The sequence below is a fragment of the Anguilla anguilla genome, chromosome 4 (genome assembly GCF_013347855.1).
Source record: "Anguilla anguilla isolate fAngAng1 chromosome 4, fAngAng1.pri, whole genome shotgun sequence".
Classification (NCBI taxonomy): Eukaryota; Metazoa; Chordata; class Actinopteri; order Anguilliformes; family Anguillidae; genus Anguilla; species Anguilla anguilla.
Genome location: NC_049204.1, coordinates 38,300,810 through 38,323,572, shown reverse-complemented (window position 1 = coordinate 38,323,572; position 22,763 = coordinate 38,300,810). Strand labels below are relative to the sequence as shown.

Below are 22,763 nucleotides of genomic sequence, written 5' to 3'. Positions count from 1 at the left end.
TGTGCTTCTTCATTTCCGCCTTTGCTATAGCTGGCTACAAACGCTCTGCTTGAAACCTGATCTCACCCCACTGGCTCTGTAGGCACACTCACCCCTCCTCACACAGAAAATAACATTGCAGACTTTTAGCAAACGTGCGCAAAAACAGAGACAGCAAGTGCATCGTAGATATGACTGAGCATGGTTATTTTATAGTATTTTCGAGGTAAACATCATGCATAGTATGTCTTTAGCAATCTGAAAAATGGCTTCTAATGGCCTGTAATAGATATACAGTTTTCAGCAATTCCATTCCCATGCTGTCTTTTGGCTTTCATGTCCTCAAGATCCAAGGCACAGCCCCCTGTGCTGATTTCTGCCTGGCCACCACGGAGAAACAAACATCCAGGGGATTTATTTTTAGCGAGAACTCTGGCGGTCTCTGCGGGTGACGGTGGCATGCTCATCAGTGCGGGGCTGCAGCGACTGATTGGCAGGTCTGCATTTCAGGTCCGGCTGCAATCGGGGGCGACTGCACGACGGGGAAAGGAGACGCAGAGCTGAGAGCACAGTGGTGCTGCCACTGCAAAGTGGTGGTTCTGGGAAACGGAGTGCGAAAGTCCGTCAGAGACTTGCCCTGTGTCGCCCAGGTATGCCACCGGCCACGTGAGAATTCATTTGCAGAATTAATTTGCATTCACAGTTGTGTTTAGCTGTACTGTACTGTAAGATGTATTTGCGTTCAGTCCTTAAATGAGAGACTCATATCCCCAGTGTACCAGTGAAAGAACCAGTGTAGTCGGTGACTCCTTGATTTTAACCAATCATAGCCCTTTCCTATGGAAAGCAATGTCGTTTGATTGGCTTGTGCTAGCCGGCTGTGCACAGTGCAAGGCACCCCTGCCTTGGAGTGCGATGTTAATGAAGCCTCACACTCAATCTCTTTGGTTGGCCCCTCCCACCGGTGCGTGATGTATGATGTGCGAGTGGGCGGTGTTCACCAGCAGGTTATATGGATGAGGTCATGAGCACCACAGTAAAAAAAAAAAAACAAAAAAAAAAGCACAGTCTGTACCCTGAGGGCACTAAGTGCAGTTCAGTGATGATGCGATTCCTCCCCCATCGGAGAGTAATGTTCCCTCCTCGAGCAATTAGGAAGGCTTACCGATAGGAACACTGAGAGGAGAGGACAGGACTGGGGCTCGGTTTTGAAGCAGAGACAGAAGAGTTTGAAAACAGCTTATCTCATGAAATTCAGGTAACTCAAATGTGAGGTGCATTTGATGCACATATGAAATGCAGATTTAACAGCTGCTTTGGGCATCAACAAAGGCCTGTTTAGCAGGAGCCTTTGATCTTTGCTCTGGATCCAGCCTCCTTTCCAGTAGTTTTCAGTGATGCAGAGGTGGATGGCCTCCTTTTCTCCTGATAAGACCCCCAACCGCTCATGTGCAGGTGCACATACTCTCACAAACGCTCACATGCTCTCACACACACACACACATTCGCTCTCTCTCTCTGTATTCATGCTTGCTGTATACGGGTATTCCTACAGGACTCTCAGGACAGCTGGGGTAAGGAGGGGAGCCTGGTCTTCTGCAGCCACAACTGCTTCATTCTGTACTCTGCTGCCATGCAGTCCAAGGCCAACGAGCGCAAGGTGCAGTACAGCTGGACTACACTACCCATAGCACACGCTTTCACCATGCTCTTACTGTACTCGCACTGCACTCACATCCTCCCTACACTCTTACTGTACTCACATCCTCCTCATACTCTCACTGTACTCTCATTGTGCTCACACTGTACTCATATCCTCCCCACACTCACCATGCTCTTACTGTACTCACACTGCACTTACATCCTCCCCACACTCTCGCTGCACTCACATCCTCCCCATACTCTCACTGTGCTCACATCATCCCCACGCACTTACTGTGCTCACATCCTCTCCATACTCTCTCTGTGCTCACATCTCCCCCATACTCTCACTGTGCTCACACTGTTCTCACATCCTCCCCAAACTCTTACTGTGCTCACACTGTACTCACATCCTCCCCACGCTCTCACTGCACTCACATCCCCCCCATACTCTCACTGTGCTCACACTGAACTCACATCCTCCCCACGCACTTACTGTGCTCACATCCTCCCCATACTCTCACTGTGCCCACTCTGTACTCACATCTTCCCCATACACTCACTGTGCTCACATTGTACTCACATCCTCCCCATACTCTCACTGTGCTCACATCTCCCCCATACTCTCACTGTGCTCACACTGTTCTCACATCCTCCCAAAACTCTTACTGTGCTCACACTGTACTCACATCCTCCCCACGCTCTCACTGCACTCACATCCTCCCCATACTCTCACTGTGCTCACACTGAACTCACATCCTCCCCACACACTTACTGTGCTCACATCCTCCCCATACTCTCACTGTGCCCACTCTGTACTCACATCTTCCCCATACTCTCACTGTGCTCACATTGTACTCACATCCTCCCCATACTCTCTGTGCTCACACTGTACTCACATCCTCCCCATACTCTCACTGTGCCCACTCTGTACTCACATCCTCCCCATACTCTCACTGTGCCCACTCTGTACTCACATCCTCCCCATGCACTTACTGCACTCACATCCTCCCCATACTCTCACTGTGCCCACTCTGTACTCACATCCTCCCCATACTCTCACTGTGCTCACATTGTACTCACATCCTCCCCATACTCTCACTGTGCTCACTGTACTCATATCTTCCCCACACTCTCACTGTGCTCACACTGTACTCACATCCTCCCCACACTCTCACTGTGCTCACACTGTACTCACATCGCCCCCACACTTTCACTGTGCTCACACCGTACTCACATCCTCCCCACATTCTCACTGTGCTCACACTACTCAAATACTCCTCACACTCACTGTGCCCACTCTGTACTCACATCCTCCTCATAATCTCACTGCTCTCACTCTATGCTCACATCCTCCCCATACTGTCACTGTGCTCACACTGTACTCACATCCTCCCCATAGTCTCACTGCTCTCACTCTATGCTCACATCCTCCCCATACTCTCACTGTGCCCACTCTGTACTCACATCCTCTCCATGCTCACACTGCCCTCACATCCTCCCCACACTCTCACTGTGCTCACTCTGTACTCACATCCTCCCCATGCTGTTACTGGACTCACATCCTCTCCACGCTCTCACTGTGCTCACATCCTCCCCACGCTCTCACTGTTCTCACTCTGTACTCACACTGCACTCACATCCTCTCCACACTCTCACTGTGCTCTCACTGTACTCACATCCTCCCCACACTCTCACTGTACTCACATCCTCCCCACAATCTCACTTTGTTGTTTCAGTGACAAATTGCTATGCAGTGGTTTGGTTGAACACTCTTGCATAAGCCTTTGAATGACCATCAATTTTTCAGGGAACCTGAAATGTTCCAAACATTCTGATAAATTGTGATTTAGTTTGAAGTAACATTAATAATTGATGCATGTAAACAAACCGCTCTTAACATTGTCAAGTTGTTTGGTGGAGTGGAGTGCTCATTCTTTCTTTTTTGTACTTTAAAAAATGAAGACTTTGACAGCTGTGGTATTTTGTGTTTATTTGCATGTGAAAAATAAAATAACATTTTTTTTCCGTAGTATATGTATGATTTTTATTATCATTAATTGTATTCTGGTTATAAGCCTTTTCCCCCCCTCTTCCTGATTTCGCAGCCTGCTGTGACCATCTCCTCAAACTCCATGGTTAAAGAGAGCCCTTTTAAAATCCAGCACCGTTACAGCAACAACATGTCCGCCCTGGATGTCCACTGCCTGGCCCAGCTGCAGCCCAAGCAGTCCCCGCCCTCCACTCCGCCCATATCCTTCCCGGTCGCCGCCCCCGAGGCCACCCTGAAGGCGGAACCCAAGCCCGATCCGCTCAAGGTGACGGTCAAGCTGAAGCCCCGCCCCCGGGCAGTCCACAACGGCACGGACGGATCGCCGGCCCCGGGGCAGTCTCCCGGGAAGCGGTGGAAAGGCCTGCGCTGGCGGAAGTGGAGCGTCCACATCGTGGTTCCCAAGGGCGACCTCCGCCAGCCGGACGAGGGCGAGATCGACGAGCTCCTGCGGCGGCTGGGGGCGTCGCTGCGGCCCGAGCCCCTCCCCCGGGACCTCCGCCAGTGCTGCTTCTGCCACGAGGAGGGCGACGGGGTCACCGACGGCCCCGCCCGCCTGCTCAACCTGGACCTGGACCTGTGGGTGCACCTCAACTGCGCCCTGTGGTCCACCGAGGTGTACGAGACGCAGGCGGGCGCCCTCATCAACGTGGAGCTGGCGCTCAGGCGGGGCCTGTCCGTCAAGTGCGCGTACTGCCAGCACACGGGCGCCACCAGCGGCTGCCACCGCCTCCGCTGCGCCAACGTCTACCACTTCACCTGCGCCCTCCGCGCCCAGTGCACCTTCTTCAAGGACAAGACCATGCTGTGCCACCAGCACCGGCCACGGGGGGGCGCCCAGGGCCAGGAGCTGCGCTGCTTCGCCGTCTTCCGCCGCGTGTACGTGCAGCGGGACGAGGCGCGGCAGGTGGCCAGCGCGGTGCGGCGGGGCGGGCGCGACCGCACCTTCCGCGTGGGCAGCCTGGTCCTCCACGCCGCCGGCCAGCTCCTGCCCCAGCAGATGGCCGCCTTCCACGCGCCCGCCGCCATCTTCCCCGCCGGCTACGAGGCCAGCCGCATCTACTGGAGCATGCGCCACGGCAACCGCCGCTGCCGCTACATGTGCGCCGTCGACGAGCGGGACGGCCGGCCCGAGTTCAGCGTCCGCGTCCTGGAGCAGGGCTACCGGGACCTGGTCCTCACCGACACCACGCCCAAAGGTACCGCAGCCACGCCCCTCTCTTCTTCTCCTGAAGCCCGACAGAAAAGGGCCAGGACCGTTTTAAAAACGAAACGTGTCTCCAACGTGGAAAGCTGCTGTGCAGTGGGTGCTAACTGCTTGTCTAATATCCTGGTGTGGTGAGCAACTACAGCAGGGTTGTCAAACTCCGGCCCTGGAGGGCCACAGTATCTGCAGGTATTTGTGGTTTCCTTTCTATCAGCAGCCAATTAAGGCCTTGAGAACAAGGTGTGTGGACTCTTTAGCCAATCAGTGACAGAAATGAATCACTTTTGCTGAAACACACCAATAACCAGCAGACACTGCGGCCCTCCAGGACTGGAGTTTGACACCCCTGAGCTACAGTGTTTGAAGACCCAGAGGTCTCCCACAATCATATTAATTGGTTTGTAAATGATTTGTATGGAATCGATATGGGGAACAAAATAAGCAAAGATTGCTGCATCGTAGAAACGTACAGCAGAAAAGGCTTGCATGACCCAAAAGAGTAAGAAAATCCATGTCTTTTTAAAAATGTATGACTTTTTAAAAATGTATCTTCAGCCTCATGTTCAGAGGGGGGGTGGGAAGACGTTTCAGTTTTAGGTCATCTCCGGGGTCACTTTTGGCAGGTTTGTGGGGGTCGTACGAGCCTTTTCTTTTGGGAGGTCTACGAGTCGAGCCGTGATGTGTTTTTTTCCCCGTAGGAGTGTGGGACCAGGTGTTGGGTCCCGTAGCGGAGCGGAGGACTGAGTGCGGCATGCTCAAGCTCTTCCCCGTCTACCTGAAAGGAGAGGACCTGTTCGGCCTCACCACCTCCGCCGTCACCAGGATAATAGAATCGGTAAGAATGCCGCTCCCCTAAAACTCCCCCACACTGACCCACTTTGCCATTTTTGTCTTTGCAGTCCATAGGCCATGACATCATTGTTTTAGACTCAAAGCTCTTTGGTTCAAAAAGCAGGTATGCAGCCAAACTCAGTGTGGTGGCAGCTAGAACCTAAGAAGTATAATTTACATTGTGATCGATTTGCTGTAATTTTTAAATAAGCTTCTAATGTCCTTTTCAGGTTACATGGGCACAATGTTCTTTTATGCCCATCACTCAAAGGGTGGAGTTAATTTTCCTGCGCGTTGCCCCTGAATGCAGATTGCAGCCCTGTCATTTACATGAGCATTTATGGAGCTTCCGCTTTGGAATAAGAATGAAGCCTCGTTGCTCCAGTAAATCTTTGGTGTAGTCCCTGGGTAAGCACAAGCGTGGAGCACCGCTTCATCCTGATGGTACGTGCGGTGGTCAGCTTGCTCCACACTTGTGCTTGCCTGGTCTTATCTGCTGTGCCCTGGTAGACAAGCACCAGGTGCCTGGAAGACAGGTGTAGGTTGAGGATTGAATGCAAGAAGAAGGAATTGTATGCACTTATAGTTCCAGCGGTTATCTTATCACCTGTCTAAATTGGGACAGACTGATAAATCAATTATCTTATTCTGCTATTTATCAGGGAGAGTGTACAATTAAAAACATTACAAGCAAGTGATATATTGTATCCACATTAACCAATAGGCTACTTTTTATTGATCGTCTACGCGAAGATGGATCGCGTACGACGTTTCACGTAAGAAGTGCCAGATATTGCAAAAATGTAATGGAAATAAGTGGGCGCCATTTTGTGTTCCTCCAGCTCCCGGGGGTGGAGGCCTGCGAGACCTACACCTTCCGCTACGGCCGCAACCCCCTGATGGAGCTGCCGCTGGCCTTCAACCCCACCGGCTCCGCCCGCTCCCAGCCCAAGGGCAGCTCGCACGTCAAGAGGTTTGTGTTAAGGTGTTGTGTGTGATTTTATACATCTGTTTTATCCCCCATGGCGCTTTCACTCCCGATCCTGCTCCCGCTCCCAATCCCGCATCGCGCACCCTCCGCCTCCGTATCGCGTCCTCCGCTATCCCCCCCCCCCCCCTCCCCCAAAGCCATTACGGACTTTAAGCATTGACGGCTGCGGGTACAGCTATGGTGACGGAAATAAATCTGTGCTCTTTTGCGCGTGTGTGAACTTGACTTGCTCCCATCTGCAGCCTGCTACTACTGCGGGGAAACTACGGGGAAGCAATAATTCATGTAGTAGATCTGAAGGCTACGGTGGCAGACAGGTGCAAGTCAAGTTCACGCATGCGCTAGAGAACACTGGTTTATTTTTGATTACCTTAGCTATACCTGCAGCAGTCGATGCTTAAAGTCCCTATTTTCAGGTCTGTCTCTCAGTTTGAGGCCTTGGCTTGCTAAAGCGCTCCTAGTGTGTTTGATTTGATTTAAATGAATAGATATAATCCATAAATCCTGTTCACGCACTGTTTTCACAGCAACGCCTGCAATAAACAAAACAGATTTTAATTCCATTAAAAGTAATTACACTGTAACCTTTTATAGTCAGTGCTCACACGGAAAGAATAAAATGGAAGTGTTGTCACTCTGGATGAGAACCTACACTAAATTCCTTAATCTACCAGGAGAGGGGAGCACATGGTGCACTTCTGGTTTATCCCACTAATATAACTATTGATATGGATTTAATTTGTAATGCTGTAAGTAACATTAAAAATGAACATGTAAGTGATTTTAAACATTAATAGTGAAACATCAAATTAAATATCTGGGAATATTTATTAGAATCTCCTCTTTTCACTGGGGAACAAATACAGCACTGCACCAAAAAGCCTGACTTCTTTGATGATAGAGTGTTTCAATGATGACGTATTTTTGTCGGCCAACCTGGATGTTTCTTCCACCATGGGTTCCCTCGGCAGATTTCCAATGATTTTTTTCCCAATAGGGATTTTGTTTTCTGTTATTCTGCTTTGTATCTGCTACATAGAAACTACCACAATGGTCACTTTCGGCAACCGTCGCTCTAATTTCCATACTAGCCCACCTGCACACAACAACCTTTAAATATAGCAACTAGTTAGCAACTTACTTTTTTAAAGCACATAACGGCTTCAAAATTCACTGTTGAGATATTAATGGGTGTAATTTCTCATAGAACGAGTACGTTAACCACAGACCATATTTCCGGCAAAAAACGAAATCCCTACGGGAAAAAAGCATTGGAAATCTGACCAGGGAAACCATGCTTCAAAAATGCGAACTTACTTCCGGGTTTTTGGAGGACAATCTGTAACACCCTACGGAAGTCAGTATTCAAATATTGAAAACTGCATAAATGGTTATTTGTTCATGCTGGGTGTTCTCTTAAGAGCCTCAATGCTTGCCACATGTCCTTCCGATCTCTTTAACTGTCTTTCCTTGCTGCTTTGTAACCCCCCCTCCCATGTCTTTGACTAATCAGGTGTTTCATTCTCTCATTGTGAACTTGAGGGTTTTTATTCCTCTCTGGTCTGTTCTGGGCCCTCTGCTTCCTGTAGGCCTCACACCCTGACCAGCATCTGCTCCTCAAAGTCCTTCCAAAGCACAGTCGCCGGGGAGATCAGCACCCCGTACAGCAAGCAGTTTGTGCACTCCAAGTCCTCCCAGTACCGCAAGATGAAGGCCGAGTGGAAGAGCAACGTGTACCTGGCCCGCTCTGGCATCCAGGTGAGCAGAAACCTGCTAACTGCTCAGGAGAGATACTGTTTGTAGATCTGCAGTAGTGCTACAGGTACATAATCTGCAGTTTTGCTACAGGTACATAATCCACAGCAGTGCTACAGGTGCATAATCCGCAGTATTCTACAGCTACATAATCCACAGTAGTGCTACAGGTATATAATCTGCAGTAGTGCTACAGGTACATAATCCACAGTAGTGCTACAGGTACATAATCCGCAGTAGTACTACAGGTGCATAATGTTTGATGACAAGAACAGGCCATTTTGTCTTCTGTATAAACTAGAGCATCATGCACTTTGCCAGGCCATCATGCATCACTTCAAGAGCCCATGCTCCTACTACATAAACTGGAAAACTACTCTGTACGTTGATGGCTTCGGAAAATGATTTCCTACTACCAGTTTGAAACGTATTTTCACCCTGTAGCAAATCGGCTGAATCATACTCAGTTACTCGCAAATGGGTACTCTAAAAGAAAGTGTACGCTATCAGACTCGCCCTGGATGAAGGGGTGTCTGCTAACCACAGGGATTTTTTTTTATTTCTTCTTTCTTCTTCTTCTTTATAATCACCCACAACTCGTAAGAAGTATAATTTCACAGTGTCACGTATTTGAGCAGCAAAATCAACACTTCAGAACATACATTACATGCAGTAAATACACTTTTTTGGTGCAGAGATTCATTGTAACGTGTGTGCGTGTTTGTGCGTGCATATGCATGTGTACACACACGTACACATTCACCAGCACTTACAATAGCCGTTTAGGAATTTTCATTTTTCTTTTTATGGGTACTCTCTGCTAACAAGGTTTACCTATTGCAGGGTTTGGGACTGTATGCTGCGAAGGACATTGAGAAATACACCATGATCATCGAGTACATCGGAACCATCATTCGCAATGAAGTAGCCAACAGAAAGGAGAAGCTGTACCAGTCACAGGTAAGGTGACTAATGGGCTCGTCAGACCTCCCAGAAACCAACTGGCTGCCTGCCTCCCCGTGACATTTCCATAAGCTGGGTATTTGAATTAACTGCACGTTTTCAACCTATTGAGTATAACATAGGACATCATTCCAATTTCTTCTATTATAACCTATTTCTGACTAAAATGTCAGGTACGCCCCTAAGGTCTGAAGTCATAAGTGTAAGTGTACTGTAAGTGTGAGTGTTTGTGTGTGTGTGTGTGTGTGTGTGTGTGTGTACACATGGTATAAATGTACGTGATATCTTGTACAGAGAGACTGACACTGATTTTTGTGGCGCTGTAGAACCGTGGTGTGTACATGTTCCGGATCGACAGTGAACACGTCATTGACGCCACCATCACAGGCGGCCCAGCAAGGTAAAAACAGGATCCGCTGCGCCCAGTGAACACGATAGGACCTGTGTGCCTGCCCTGTATTCCCTGTGCACAGAGCTTTTTGGTTTATGTTATCCACTCAAAAATTAGAGCCCAGCTCTCAGCTGTGGGGTTGAGGCTGAAGCTGGGGTTTGGCTTTGGGTTGCCAGATTTAGAATATATGAAAACCAGACTCCATGCACATGCAAACAAAAATGACATTTGAAGGGCCACTTGAAGCCGAAAGGGGGGGGTTTAAGCAGGAAAAAAAGAAAAAACTGTAACAGTGGAGACAGAAGATGGAATTCAGTACAAACTGGCAGTCAAATTTCAATCAGTTGTTCAGACCGGACATTTATATTATCTTGTCGGGACCTAAAAATTGGATCGTACAAATTATTTGAAATTCGGACATTCTGGTCCAAAACCGGTTATCTGGTAACCCTAGTTTGGGAAGACGGGTTCTAAGGCCATGCAACTATTTGATCCATAAAATCTTGTTCATATTAATTACACTGTAACTAAATGTGCTTGTGTGTACTGTAGTTACATTTGTTGGTACAGTTGTTACAATATAAATACATGTGAAAACACATACAAGTTTTTTTTTTAGTTTTAAAACGAGATGGTTACACCTTGTATAGGTATTGAGACAGTGACACCATTTTTGTTGTTTTGGCTATGTACTCTTGCACATTGGATTTTAAATAACAGTGAATGTGGGGATAAAGTGCTGATTGTCTTTAATTTGACGGTATTTCCATCAATATCGGGTGATCTGTGTAACTGTTTTACAGCCCTTTTTAATCGTTTCATTTCAAATCGAATGTGCTGGAGTGTAAAGCTAACACAACAAAAATTGTGTGACCATCCCAATACTTTTGCATTTAACTGTACAAGGACTTGTACTGTGTTGACAGTATTCTGAGACAGAATTTTTTTTAATTTTTTAAACAGGTATATCAACCATTCTTGTGCACCGAACTGTGTAGCCGAAGTGGTAACATTTGAAAAAGGCCATAAAATCATCATTAGCTCAAATCGGAGGATTCAGAAAGGAGAAGAGGTTGGTTACTTCCCCCCATACTGTGTATCACTCAAAACAAACAAATCAGTTGAAGTGCCGGATGTGTGAAATGCAGGCATTGGTGGAAGTTTGCATGTATAGCATACACTGCGATTATGCCGGCTATACAGTGCAAAAACGTATTCCATTAATTGCCTTATACAGTAGTTAATAGTGATAGGTTTTTAATGAATTTAATATATTGTATTGTTCCAATCCACATGCAGAAATTCTGAAGCATGCTTCTTAAATCTATTGTAAACATTTTTAAAATCCAAACTTCGTTTTCATTGGCCACCCAAAAATTGATTGAACATGTTTTTTTTTTTTGTTTGTTTTCTTTTTGCCCCAGATGTGCTATGACTACAAGTTTGACCTAGAGGATGACCAGCATAAGATCCCATGTCACTGCGGGGCCGTCACCTGCCGAAAGTGGATGAACTAAAGAAAAAAAAACCAGCATTCCTTGGAATTTGTTTTCATTTTTATAACGGGCCTGTTTTTTTTTTCTTTCTCTCTCTCTCCTGTGGAAGAAGTGTATTCGAACTAGAACCCTGTCCGTGCCCCCACCCTATAGGTCAATTTGGTAACCGTGTGATGAGATTTGGGTCAAAGGCACAAGGAAAGAGAGCTCTTACCGGGGATAGGGGTGAGGGTGACACAGATTGACTGTTTTACTGGAATTTTTGTGCTGTGTGTGTGTATGTGTGAGTGAGAGAGAGTGTGTGTGTGTGTGTGTGTGTGTGTGTGTGTGTGTGTGTGTGTGTGTGTTTGTGACTTTTTTCCCCTTCCAAACTAGACAGCCGCAGCTCATGTGGCTTAGTGACGAAGGTGAGAAGTTCATTGTTTTTGGGGGGGGGGGATACGGGGGGGTGGTCTGTATGTTGCAGAATTCACCAGCGGATAAGGCGTGGTGTTCAGTGCTGGACACCGCCTAATTTGACTTAAGGGGCAGGCCCTCTAGTTTAAAGAAATGAATATATGCTATATATGTAAGTACAGAAATGTAGACACCACTGAACAAGGAATGTACTTATGAGTTCCTTAGGAATGAAACTAAGGGAAATGAACTTGCACTAAAAAAAAGACAACATTTCAATACTTGATTCCATGAGTCAGTTTATTATTATTATTTTTTTCCTTTTTTAATTTCTGTAAAATAAGAGAAACATTTTTGTATTTATTAAGTGAATGAAGATATTTTTAAAATTATGAAAACAGGCCGAACTGCTGCTGTGGTTGGCAGATCAAATGGAAACTGTTGCTTTGTACAAAATGTACATATTTTTGGAAAAAAAAATATAAAAGAAAATAGAAATAATTGACCAAATGCTACCTTAATTGTTTGGATGATGTTTTATTTCTTAAAAGATTAATTTAAGGATGTTTTGTCATTCTGAGATTATATATGCTTTATAAATATGTACAGAATATGTAAAATGAAAAGGGAGTATTTTTGTTGTGTTTAGAACAGTATCATTGTTGTGATCTAAAATGTTTTCTGACCACTTGAAGAAAAAGTGATTTTCTAATCCTATTTTTGTTATACTGTTTTGGATTTTTTTTTTCCTGATTTGTGCAACTGGATAATCATGGGATGTTCAAATTCAACAAAAAATATCCTTAAACGTATCTGGAGGTGCATTCTAACACAAACTTTTGCCAGCGGTCTGTTCACAACAGACCTTTGCTTGAAATGTCAAGTTGGACTGGAATAGTGAGGATATTATTCAGGAGCTCCACTTGTGGAAAGTAAACTGGACTGTTCTATTGTCAGTGTAGTGCAGCACAGGTCACCGACTGTTTGTCTGAATGCACCTCGAGTTTGACCTTAAGACTAGTGAGAATAACTGTGAATTTCTGTTCTTTAAAGCACCCAGACAGAGTCTGTCAGCTCCTTAGTCTGAAGTAGGCACAAATAGTCCCTCCTAAATGCTCATACCATGCAGACTTCAGAGGTTATAGTTCAGCCAGGGGTTCTGAAAGATACCATTTGCCTTTTGCAGGACCCAAAAAAATGGGTTCAATGTAATGAAAAAAATTGATGGAAAAAAAAATGATTTTTTGTAATAAAATGGAAATTAAAAAGGATGATTTTTATGTTTTGGCTGGTCAACAGTACAAGTCAGATTTTTATTTTTTTTTTAACTTGAGAAATCTGGTACTGACACTTTGAAAACCAGTTAGTTTGACATGGTTTAATTTGTGTGCACAATTTCAGAAGACTGTATAATTGTTGATTTATTCAGACAGTCTTGAGCTTGTAATATATATGGCATGATGTATTTTTTAACTTTCAGACAAATCAACTGTATATTTTTTTTCCTCAAAATAGTTGTAATGAAATTCATTTCTTGGATATTTTTCTCCTCTTGTACAATATTCCAACATCTTACCAGTATTTGTCCATTTTTTTCTGTTCTGTATAGTAGTATCTTTACAAATGAAGCCTTTTTGAATTCTGAAGAGTGTTATGGGTATGAGTTTGTGGAATGAGACTTGGGAGCATTTACAAAAAATAAAATATTTTACACCTTAAACCGTGTCCTTCTAGCGCTTTAGTGTTATAAAATGACAACTGCCACTGCAGAAATTAATGGGGAAAAACCATTCTGGACAGACCATAAATTGGAGTGTAATTCCACCAACTCCAGCAGATTTTAATACTTTACTGTAGCCACTTTTGGAATTTCATATAGTAACAAGTGCAATCTATTTCAGATTTTCTCAGTGCAGCCAGACCAAACAGGAACCCCTCATGACCACATGACTGGGGAGTGTGTAACCCCCTCACATCCCCGTAGCTCCAGATCTGGAAATCACGCAAAAAAGGTCGTCACATAACTGGTGGTATCCCCAGGTTTGAGCCAACCTGCTTATTTTCAGGAGGAAGTCACAAGCACTCTTTTAATATCCTTAATTATAGCTGCTTGTAAACTGAATCACCACTATCCTTGAAGGGACATTTAACTTTATGAAGTCTTTTGATAGTTCAGTTTTAGTATGTTTTCAATTGACCCAGATGGCTTTTACCCAGTTTATCCAGGTGCACTTGGCACTGTGCGGGTATTTTACCATCTATAGAGCCAGAGTTGCCTGCTTCTGATACGCTGACAGTAAAGAGGGCAGTGGTTTGTTCCCCTCATTCTCCCCCAATTAAAGCGGTTTTACCTGAACCTGGCCAATATCCTTTGTTCTTCCAGTCAGTCCGAGTCTCCTTATGCCCTTATAAGTAAAAATCATGTTGACACTTCGGAATTAAAACCTCTTTATTTGGTTGCATAATTTACAAAAAAAAAAAGAAAAACACTGCATCTTCAAAATTTTAAAACCTGTTTACATTCACATTAAGCAGACGCTCGTGTCCGAAGGCTGCACTAACACCCCGCCCCCGTTTCTGCAGCGTTGATGGGCCGGGCCCGAGGCAGCTTCACTGCACACCGCTGGCACTCCGCTGCGTTCAGTCCTCCCTGCCGACCGTCAGAGCGCCCGTCTGCACGCGCTCCGCTGCACCCTGCAGCTCCTCATCCTTCCACACGACCTCGCCTCAGAGAAACTGCCACTCAGTCGCTCCGAAGAGCATTCTGACCACTATCCAAATCTACCTCCGGGTCTAACTGCAGTGAAAAGCCATGAATTTTCAAAAGCAAGTAAATTCCAGTGATCAATATGTTTTTGACTATATTTCATATGATTTGGTTTTTTTTTTTTCTTCCGAGGACAACTGCATAACGGAGCTTTATTGTGCAGATTTCAAAAATGCTTCGCATTTTCACAAAACATTTCTTTGTCATCACTTACATACATTACAATAATTGGAATAATACTATTTAGATTGTTTTTTTTTTTTTTAAATGGTGCCTTTTACTGTCAAGTGGTACTTTTCTGTAAACTTATTTTGGAACGCAACACCAAAATAGAGAAAAGCTACCCTTTACTGTGCAAACAAATTTGAAAAAAAAAAAAAAAATCATGACTTAAAACAGTGATTATAAATAACACTTCGCAATAAAAACAATTTATAACTGTAGTACAAGATTTGAGAATAGTTTCTAAAAACCAGAAAAGGAAAATACATTTCTGGGGGGAAAAAAAAGTAAAAATAAGACTGACCAATAGCGCACGATAACAGTTTGAGCTATGGCTAGGCCTGCAGCTAGGTCCTACTACCTGGTAACTGGGCTGCGTGTCAGCCGATAGAGTAGCTGACTGGTTGGCGAGTTCGCCGGTTGATGAAAGCTGTGGCTCCTGGACCAGAAAGACAGCCCGCTTTCCTCTGCCTTCTGGGAAGGGCGCGGTAGTGCAGGGGACCGCGGGCGGGGCGGTGGGGTTCAGGGGCCCAGGCCCGGAGATGAGGGTTTATGAATTATGTGGCCCCGACCCCCTCCGACCGCTCGGCAGCATCAGTCCTCCAGCTGCCATTGCTGAGACTGCGATCCGTCGCATATCGCCATGGCGACGTACCCTTTGGGGCTGAGCGGGTCCATAACGGCCAAACACTGGCCGACGGAGACCTGGTACAGGCGGTTACTCTTCTGAAACGACAAGAGACGGGAGAAGAAGAGAACATCGCTGGGGTGAAAACGAGCAGCTTCCGGGCGTGGCCTCTCCTTCGGCACGCCGCATGCCGTCAACACAAACGCATCGCGGCGCCAAACAGATCTACCTCCATTTCAAACGGAGACCACACAAAAACTGACCATCTGACAACGCAACTTCCAGCCCAATTACAAAATCAGGGCTCGGGACGGGACTTCGTGTTTGACCTGAACGGGGTGTAACGTCTGGAGTACTGCCGTTTCTCATGGCTGTAAAAGCTGCCACGCGAACGAGCGGACCTCACCCCCAGGGTCCACTGCTGCGACCCCCCCGAGCCGTGGCACTTCATGAGGCGGGGCGGGTCGGACGAGCGGATCTCCGACATGTCCAGGCACAGCAGCCCGGCCAGGATCAGCTCGTGCTCCTCGTCGTAAGCCCACTCCTGGGGGTGGGACGGGGGGGGGGGGGGGGGGGTGAGAGAGCAGGAGGGAGGTCCACAGAGGGGGAGAAACAGACAGACAGACAGACAGAGGCAGTTGGGAAGGGGGGGGGGGGGAGACAGGAAGAACAAAATATGGACAAACAAAAAAGGTAGAGGCAGTGGAGTGTGGGAGAGGTGAAAGAAAGAGAGGATGTCAGAGGGACACGGAGAGAAAGAACGGCCATGCCTGGCTGCACACTGGCAGTGGCTCACTCCTCCTGGCCCTCCGCTCCTTTCGTACGCACTGCTTTTGCAGCTGCGCACACACGCCCACCTCTTATTCCCACAACGCACCTCTGCAAACACCAGCGCTCTTACCGCTGAAACAGTGTGTCAGCAGATATCCCTCCATACAAAACGGAACTGCTTTTTACACACTTTCCTAGGCAGTGTTTCTACACCAGAGTGATGTGTGGGGGACCTGTGGAAAGGCAGTGATGGTGTGTGGTGTGGGTACCTGTGGAAGGGCAGTGATGGTGTGTGGTGTCGGTACCTGTGGAAGGGCAGTGCTGGTGTGTGGTGTCGGTACCTGTGGAAGGGCAGTGATGGTGTGTGGTGTGGGTACCTGTGGAAGGGCAGTGATGGTGTGTGGTGTGGGTACCTGCTCTGGGTCGTTGAGGTCGCAGCCCTTCACCACCACGACCCCGCCCTTCTGACTGGGGCGGCCCTGAGCCACCAGACACTTGTTCACCTGCAGGTTGCGGAGCTGGAAGAGCAGAGGGACTTGGGTCACATCCTGGTTTGGTCAGTGCGAACAGATGTGACACCCCATTTACCTGATACTCAGTAGACAGGTTTACCAGTGACATGTCCACTCCAGATGTGCGTGTGCACAAACCCATACACACACGCGCACACACGCACATACACACACACAAACCCACACGCACACGCATACACACGCACACACACACACACACACACACACACACACACACAAAGCTGCAGAGCCTCAAGAGTCTGGGTAAGATCATACCAGGGGACAGTTGTATGAGTCCAAACTGAGAGTTGAGCAATATCTCCCTTCCACAGCAGGGTTGAAGACAAAGCTACGTATGGCAGGCCGGTTCGCCCGTTCTGACACAACCAGAGCCACTGAACACGACGTCAAGCTGAATGCTAATGCTTGCCCAGAACAAGAGAACACCTTGAACTGCACTCAGCAGCACCTGTGGTAAATGGGTCAAAGTAGGTACCTGCTGTGGGATGTTAAAACCCAGATCAGAGTCAATTAACAGCTCTGCCAAATTGAGCATGGCTGGAAGGTGCCAGAGCAGGAAACACTGGCTCATACATCCCCCCCCCTCCTCCTCAAACGGTCTACATGAACCGTTTCCCTCCTATGACAGCATGCCAGCTCTGCCCACAGCTCACTGAAGAGTCATAGCTATAGGCCAGTGGCAGTATCAGTAGTGGGCTGAGATAACATGGGTCAAGATAATGAAAAAAAGATAAAGCTAACTCAAACTTGAATGCAACAAGTCCACATTTCCAGTTCTGCCGTGTGTGTGTGTGTGTGTGTTATTAACGGTAGAACTGGAAATGTGGACTTGCTGCATTCATGTTCGTGGTGTATATATATATACATATATATATATATATATATATATGAAACACACACAAACACACACACACACATACCAGTCCACATATTGCTCCTGAATTAATGCAAAACATGGCCTTCAGTGGGTTTGTTTTCAAACAAAGTCTAGACAGCAGCAGGAGAGTACAAATTTGCTGATTAACAGTCCCAGCCTGATTGGCTCACGCATCCATCACACTCCCACCCTGACTGGCTCATACATTTGTCACAAGCCAATCCTGATTGACTCACAAATTTACCACACTCCCAGCCTGACTGGCTCATGTAATCAATACTCCCAGCCAGGACTCCAGATTCTGGGACATTTTTTTTTTTTCGTTGTTTCTCATGTAATTGGAATTTCTTGACACTGAATGCTGCTGTTTTAATTGCAGACACTTTTTACCCTGCATTAATTTATTTACACATTTTTTTACTTTACCCTCAAAAAAGTATATGCCTATAAAAATGTTTAATAAGGGAAATGTTCATAAAATGTTAAAAATACAACCACAACATAACCTGATGCTTGCATCAGACTCCTGAAGAGAGCACATATCAGGAAGGGCCCATCGAGAAGGTAGTGCATTAAGATTTAAATTTAAATGTCTCTTAGCACTGATCATGTTCTACAACACTGTAAGGAATCAGAGTTGTGATACCACTCCAGATAAGTCATATCTCTGCAACATCTCAAAAACCCAAGACCAAAATTTCCGGAGGAAGACATTATAACCTAATTTTGGTGAAAATTTGATCCATTTCGAAATAAAGGTTTTTTTTTTAACAGATCAACAAATAAGACGAAAATCACCCACAACTCTGTTACACCCTCACCATTTCTCTATGATCTATAGTAATGTAGATATGGCAAGTCTTTTTGTACGTCGCTTTGGATAAAAGCGTCTGCCAAATAAATGTAACGTAATGTAGCCTAAAAGTCGAAGTCATGAAGTCATGCTGATTTGGCCAAACTTTGTTAGCCCATATCTCCCTTAATAATGATCTGAGACAAGTGTCGTTTTGGTTCCAGGGTTTCTTATAAACAATATCTGGTTGCCATTAGGTGAGGGCGTGGAATACCTTCAGTTTTGTTTCAAAACATTTTTGCTAACATCTGTCCCTTCAACAAATCTGAGACAGCTGTCTCAATTAAGCTTAATCAGTTACTTACTCGGCTGTTAGGCCCCATTGAACAACCAACTGCTCTTCACCCACAGTGATGAACACCTGTCTGCACTACAGATTTGCTTAAGACTCAAATTAATGAAAATTGAAAAAAATGTAAAAAAAACTTAACTACGCTGCGTCTCCATTTCTCAAAACAAAATGCACAGAAACACATACCTGTGACAAATATCTACCAGTAAATACCCATTTGTGCAATATTAGAAACCCGGTCAGTGTTCAATTAGAAGCTCAGTATAAACATACTGCGAGTTCGGCATCAAACCAACTATACTGAGGGTTCAGCAGGGTCAATGGAGTGCTAACCAGGTTAGGAAACACTGGATTATGTGTTTATCACGCCATCACTACAAAGAATAAAATGAGGCAGTATTATACCTGGTACATTCCATCATTCATTAATCTTATATGAATCACCAGTGATCCAATCAAATCTTAAATTAATCACCTTTGATTAAATATCTGAATTACTGATGAAGCATGGGGCCCCTGAATTAAATATTGTGAACAATTATTAATGAGTCAAACTACTCATAATTATTAGTTGATTAAACCACAGTGAACATATCTGGCCAGCCTTAAAAAGTCTCTTCATTGTGTATGCCCTGGAAGAGCGTTCAGCTTAGAGGAGGTTATTGAACCGCTGATTTCTTCACAGATCTAAATAAACCCCAGTTTTTCTATCAGAAGGCTGATGATGTACACGTGATAGTACAGGAAGTCGCTCTCATAAGAGAGCTCGCACAGTAAAAACACTGCAACCAATGAGAACCTGTGGCCATAAGAAACAGGACCACTCACAGTCCGTGTCACTGCTGACTGGCGGGCACAGGCCTCCATGGCTTCAGAATCATAAAACAGTCAACTGTGCCGCAGCACTGAACCAATATGCCAGTGCCGCCACTGCGTTACTACCGTTTATTTACGTGGGGGAACTTTTCAGAAGTGCTCCCGACTTCTTCCTCGAAGGCGCACGGCAAGACGAGCAGCGGTTTCTCATCGCCACACTGCCATCTGCTGACGATGTCATTTCCTCCCCCGGCACGTTGAGGGCCTAATGAAACGCTCCGGGCGGCTGCGAAAGGCGCTTTATACGTCCTCAGACGGGAGACCACACAGCTGCTCCTCCAGAATGGCCCTGGGCCAGGTTGATCCCGGGTCAGCCGGATCAAAGTAGAACATGTGGGAGCTTTATGGAATTAAAACCCAGACGGAAAACAATGGCCTCCATACCAGCAGCTGCTTTCGAAAGCTTATTACCGAACGTGGCTCACGGGAATACTATGTTCTCAGACACGCTCTGGGTCTCATTGCCAGGCGCTCATTAATTCTGAATTCAATGCATCTTTCGGGAAAGATCGTAATTAATACCCACAACTAGTGACAGATTTTCTGAAAAGATGGTATACAGCACACAAAGACAAAGGCAAGTGATTAATCTGGACAAGAAAAGTCTTCTAAAAAATTAGAAACTTTACAAATCTATGAAGTGTGATGTCCCTACAGCAACTTTACTGTATATCAAAAATGAGAATCTATTTGAGGTTGTCTAATGTGATTGCACAATGTAAATTGTGTGCATGGACTCAAGATAGCTTGGACAAAGCTATCGTTCTGAATATGAGGCCACAAATCTGAGGTACAAACCAGTGTTTCTTTGTTTCTGACAGAATTGAATCACCGAATGACTGCTTAATCACTGAATGGCATTGAAAGACATTACATCACATTACAGGCATTTAGCAGACGCTCTTATCCAGAGCAACTTATATTGTATCCAATGATACAGCTGGATATATACTGGAGCAATGCAGGTTAAGTACCTTTCTCAAGGGTACAATGGCAGTGTCCTACTGGGGAATCGAACCTGCAACCTCTAGGTTACGAGACCAACTCCTTAGCCATTATACTACACTGCCGCTCACCTTGTTCAGTTAGCAGATTTTTTTTAAATAATAAAAAAGGTCACCTCAGTAATTCCCTGCTTACAGTACAAGGGCAAACACCATTCAAGGCACTCTGGTGAATCACCTTTATTAGACCGCCATCTAGTGGTGACATGAAGGTACTGCCGTAAACTTTGGGGAGCTGCTCGTTCAGTCGGGGAGCGCGAGGGCTGTGGACCCGGCTCACAGCTCAGGCAGGGCGGCGGCAGGGAGAGAGGGGCGGGGCGGAGCCTTACCCTTCCGCGCTGCAGCACCTTCGGCCTCCTCAGCCCCTTGTTGACGAAGACGGGCTGCTGGGCCTTGTTGTGAGGGGCGGACACCTGCATCTCGGGGTAGATGTTGTCCAGGTACCACCTGAAGGAGCGGCACTGCAGCCGCTTGCGCACGGCCAGCCGCTCGCCGATGTCGCCGTAGCTCCGCGTCCTCAGCTCCGGCCGCAGGGCGAAGTACTGCTCCTGGAGGGGACGCAAGAACGGGAGGCTGAGGCTCGACTGCTGGCTGCCACCCGTCCTTATCTCAAGCCCTCGGGAGTACAATGCAAGCAGCGCTGCGTAGGCATCGCCATTCCTTCTGTGTGGCGTGACGCATCCTCTGACCCCGCCCCCCTACGTCCTCTGGCCCCGCCCCCCTCTACTGCCCACTCTCCAAACCCACCGTTTCCCTGGAGACAGAGCCCTTTTTCTTCGCTGCGCTGAGTCATAGAACAGCCGTGAACGAGCCCTGAAGCAAGCCCAATTTCTAAATACAATTATCACCATATGCATAATAACAGATAATAAGTCCATTCTCAGTCATTTTTTTTCCACATGGTGGCTTAAGTTATCAGCGAGCCCATCAACGGTAAAATAAACTGCCTCGGCTTGGCAGGATTATTATTTCTCTCTTCACTCGAGTGAAATGCTCTGGCCGTTGGTTAAGCAGGAGTTAGATTAGGACCGAGGCTGACAGGCCGCAGAACACAATGCCAATTCGTGCATTTTTAGAATTTTGTCTGTAAGCCATAAAACTGCAGAACTCTTACATATTAATATTGCATTCTGAACTGGGAGTTGTTTTTTAATCAGTTAAACACAACAGTAACTCTCTTAAGCAGACCCCGTGGACCCCGGGAGCCTCTTGCCGAGCTCCAGATATGCACGCTCACCCAAGACATTGCTGGGGGGCAGGATGGGAGGAAAGGAGAGCGAAGAACGCTCCCGAGACAATTAGAGGCAGGCTTCGCAAGAGAGGCAGCGGTTTTCTCTCTCCCTTCTTATGGGAACGGATGTGTCAGACAGGAGATGTTACATAAGCGGCAAGGCACTGAGCTGCACGGCTGTCACACGCCCACGCTCCCCCCCTCACACACGCTCCCCACCCTCACACACGCTCCCCCCCTCACACACGCTCCCCACCCTCACGCACGCTCCCCACCCTCACGCACGCTCCCCACCCTCACACACGCTCCCCCCCCAGCCACGCTCCCCACCCTCACGCACGCTCCCCACCCTCACACACGCTCCCCCCCAGCCACGCTTCTCCACCCTCACACACGCTTCCCCCCCTCAGCCACGCTTCCCACCCTCACACACGCTCCGCACCCCCCCCCCGGCAGCCACACTCCCCTCGCGCCTCGCGTCCGTTCCAAACTGGCACCGCCCTCGCAGCTCACATCTGTGCCAAAATCGGCCTCTGTATCCCCCCTCCCCCCACACCGTCCGTTCCAAATCACCTGAGCCGGACCCCAGACCGCGAACGCTCTCATCAACTGCAATCCCCTCTAAGCAATCCACAAGTGCTGTCAATCTACAACTAGATCAACGCCAGGGCTCTACTCTTAACATTTTTTCCAAGCTGAAAACACACTAATGCATTCCAATTAGTAGATGTGCTCCTAAATTATATTTCCAGTTAGCACACATCAATTTTCAGGAGCAAATGCTCCTAAAATGGCAGCACTGCAGTGCCCTGAACACTCATGCAAAGTGTTGCCACGGACACCCTTTAACCCTCCCTTTAAGGTGTAAGTTCACAAGTGTGTGATTCGAATGCTCTTAACTGAACATTCTAATGCTGGTGTAACAATCACTGCTGGTAACTGAAAGCAGTGGAGTTCTAGAACAGACTCAGAATTTAGAAACAAACATTCCAAAAAACCTACTCTTCAA

At 46.7% G+C, this 22,763-nt stretch overlaps 2 protein-coding genes across 15 annotated transcripts in view; one reads left to right on the top strand and one right to left on the bottom strand.

The window, feature by feature from the left end:
• Positions 1-11,640, top strand: part of kmt2ca (lysine (K)-specific methyltransferase 2Ca) — a 148,282-nt gene extending 136,642 nt beyond the window's left edge. For all 10 annotated transcript variants that reach the window (XM_035416154.1, XM_035416152.1, XM_035416155.1 and 7 more), the window contains 10 exons: positions 490-629; positions 1,535-1,639; positions 3,729-4,869; positions 5,576-5,712; positions 6,551-6,681; positions 8,289-8,457; positions 9,298-9,414; positions 9,744-9,817; positions 10,772-10,880; positions 11,233-11,640. In XM_035416154.1, coding sequence (XP_035272045.1) covers positions 490-629; positions 1,535-1,639; positions 3,729-4,869; positions 5,576-5,712; positions 6,551-6,681; positions 8,289-8,457; positions 9,298-9,414; positions 9,744-9,817; positions 10,772-10,880; positions 11,233-11,325 — 2,216 coding nt within the window. In that variant the 3' untranslated portion in view covers positions 11,326-11,640. The remainder of the gene's footprint in view (positions 1-489; positions 630-1,534; positions 1,640-3,728; positions 4,870-5,575; positions 5,713-6,550; positions 6,682-8,288; positions 8,458-9,297; positions 9,415-9,743; positions 9,818-10,771; positions 10,881-11,232) is intronic.
• A 2,924-nt stretch (positions 11,641-14,564) lies between these two features.
• galnt11 (UDP-N-acetyl-alpha-D-galactosamine:polypeptide N-acetylgalactosaminyltransferase 11 (GalNAc-T11)) overlaps positions 14,565-22,763 on the bottom strand; it is a 31,747-nt gene continuing 23,548 nt past the window's right edge. For all 5 annotated transcript variants that reach the window (XM_035414633.1, XM_035414630.1, XM_035414631.1 and 2 more), the window contains 4 exons: positions 20,853-21,071; positions 16,502-16,606; positions 15,724-15,861; positions 14,565-15,415 (listed from right to left, as the gene is read on the bottom strand). In XM_035414633.1, coding sequence (XP_035270524.1) covers positions 15,284-15,415; positions 15,724-15,861; positions 16,502-16,606; positions 20,853-21,071 — 594 coding nt within the window. In that variant the 3' untranslated portion in view covers positions 14,565-15,283. The remainder of the gene's footprint in view (positions 15,416-15,723; positions 15,862-16,501; positions 16,607-20,852; positions 21,072-22,763) is intronic.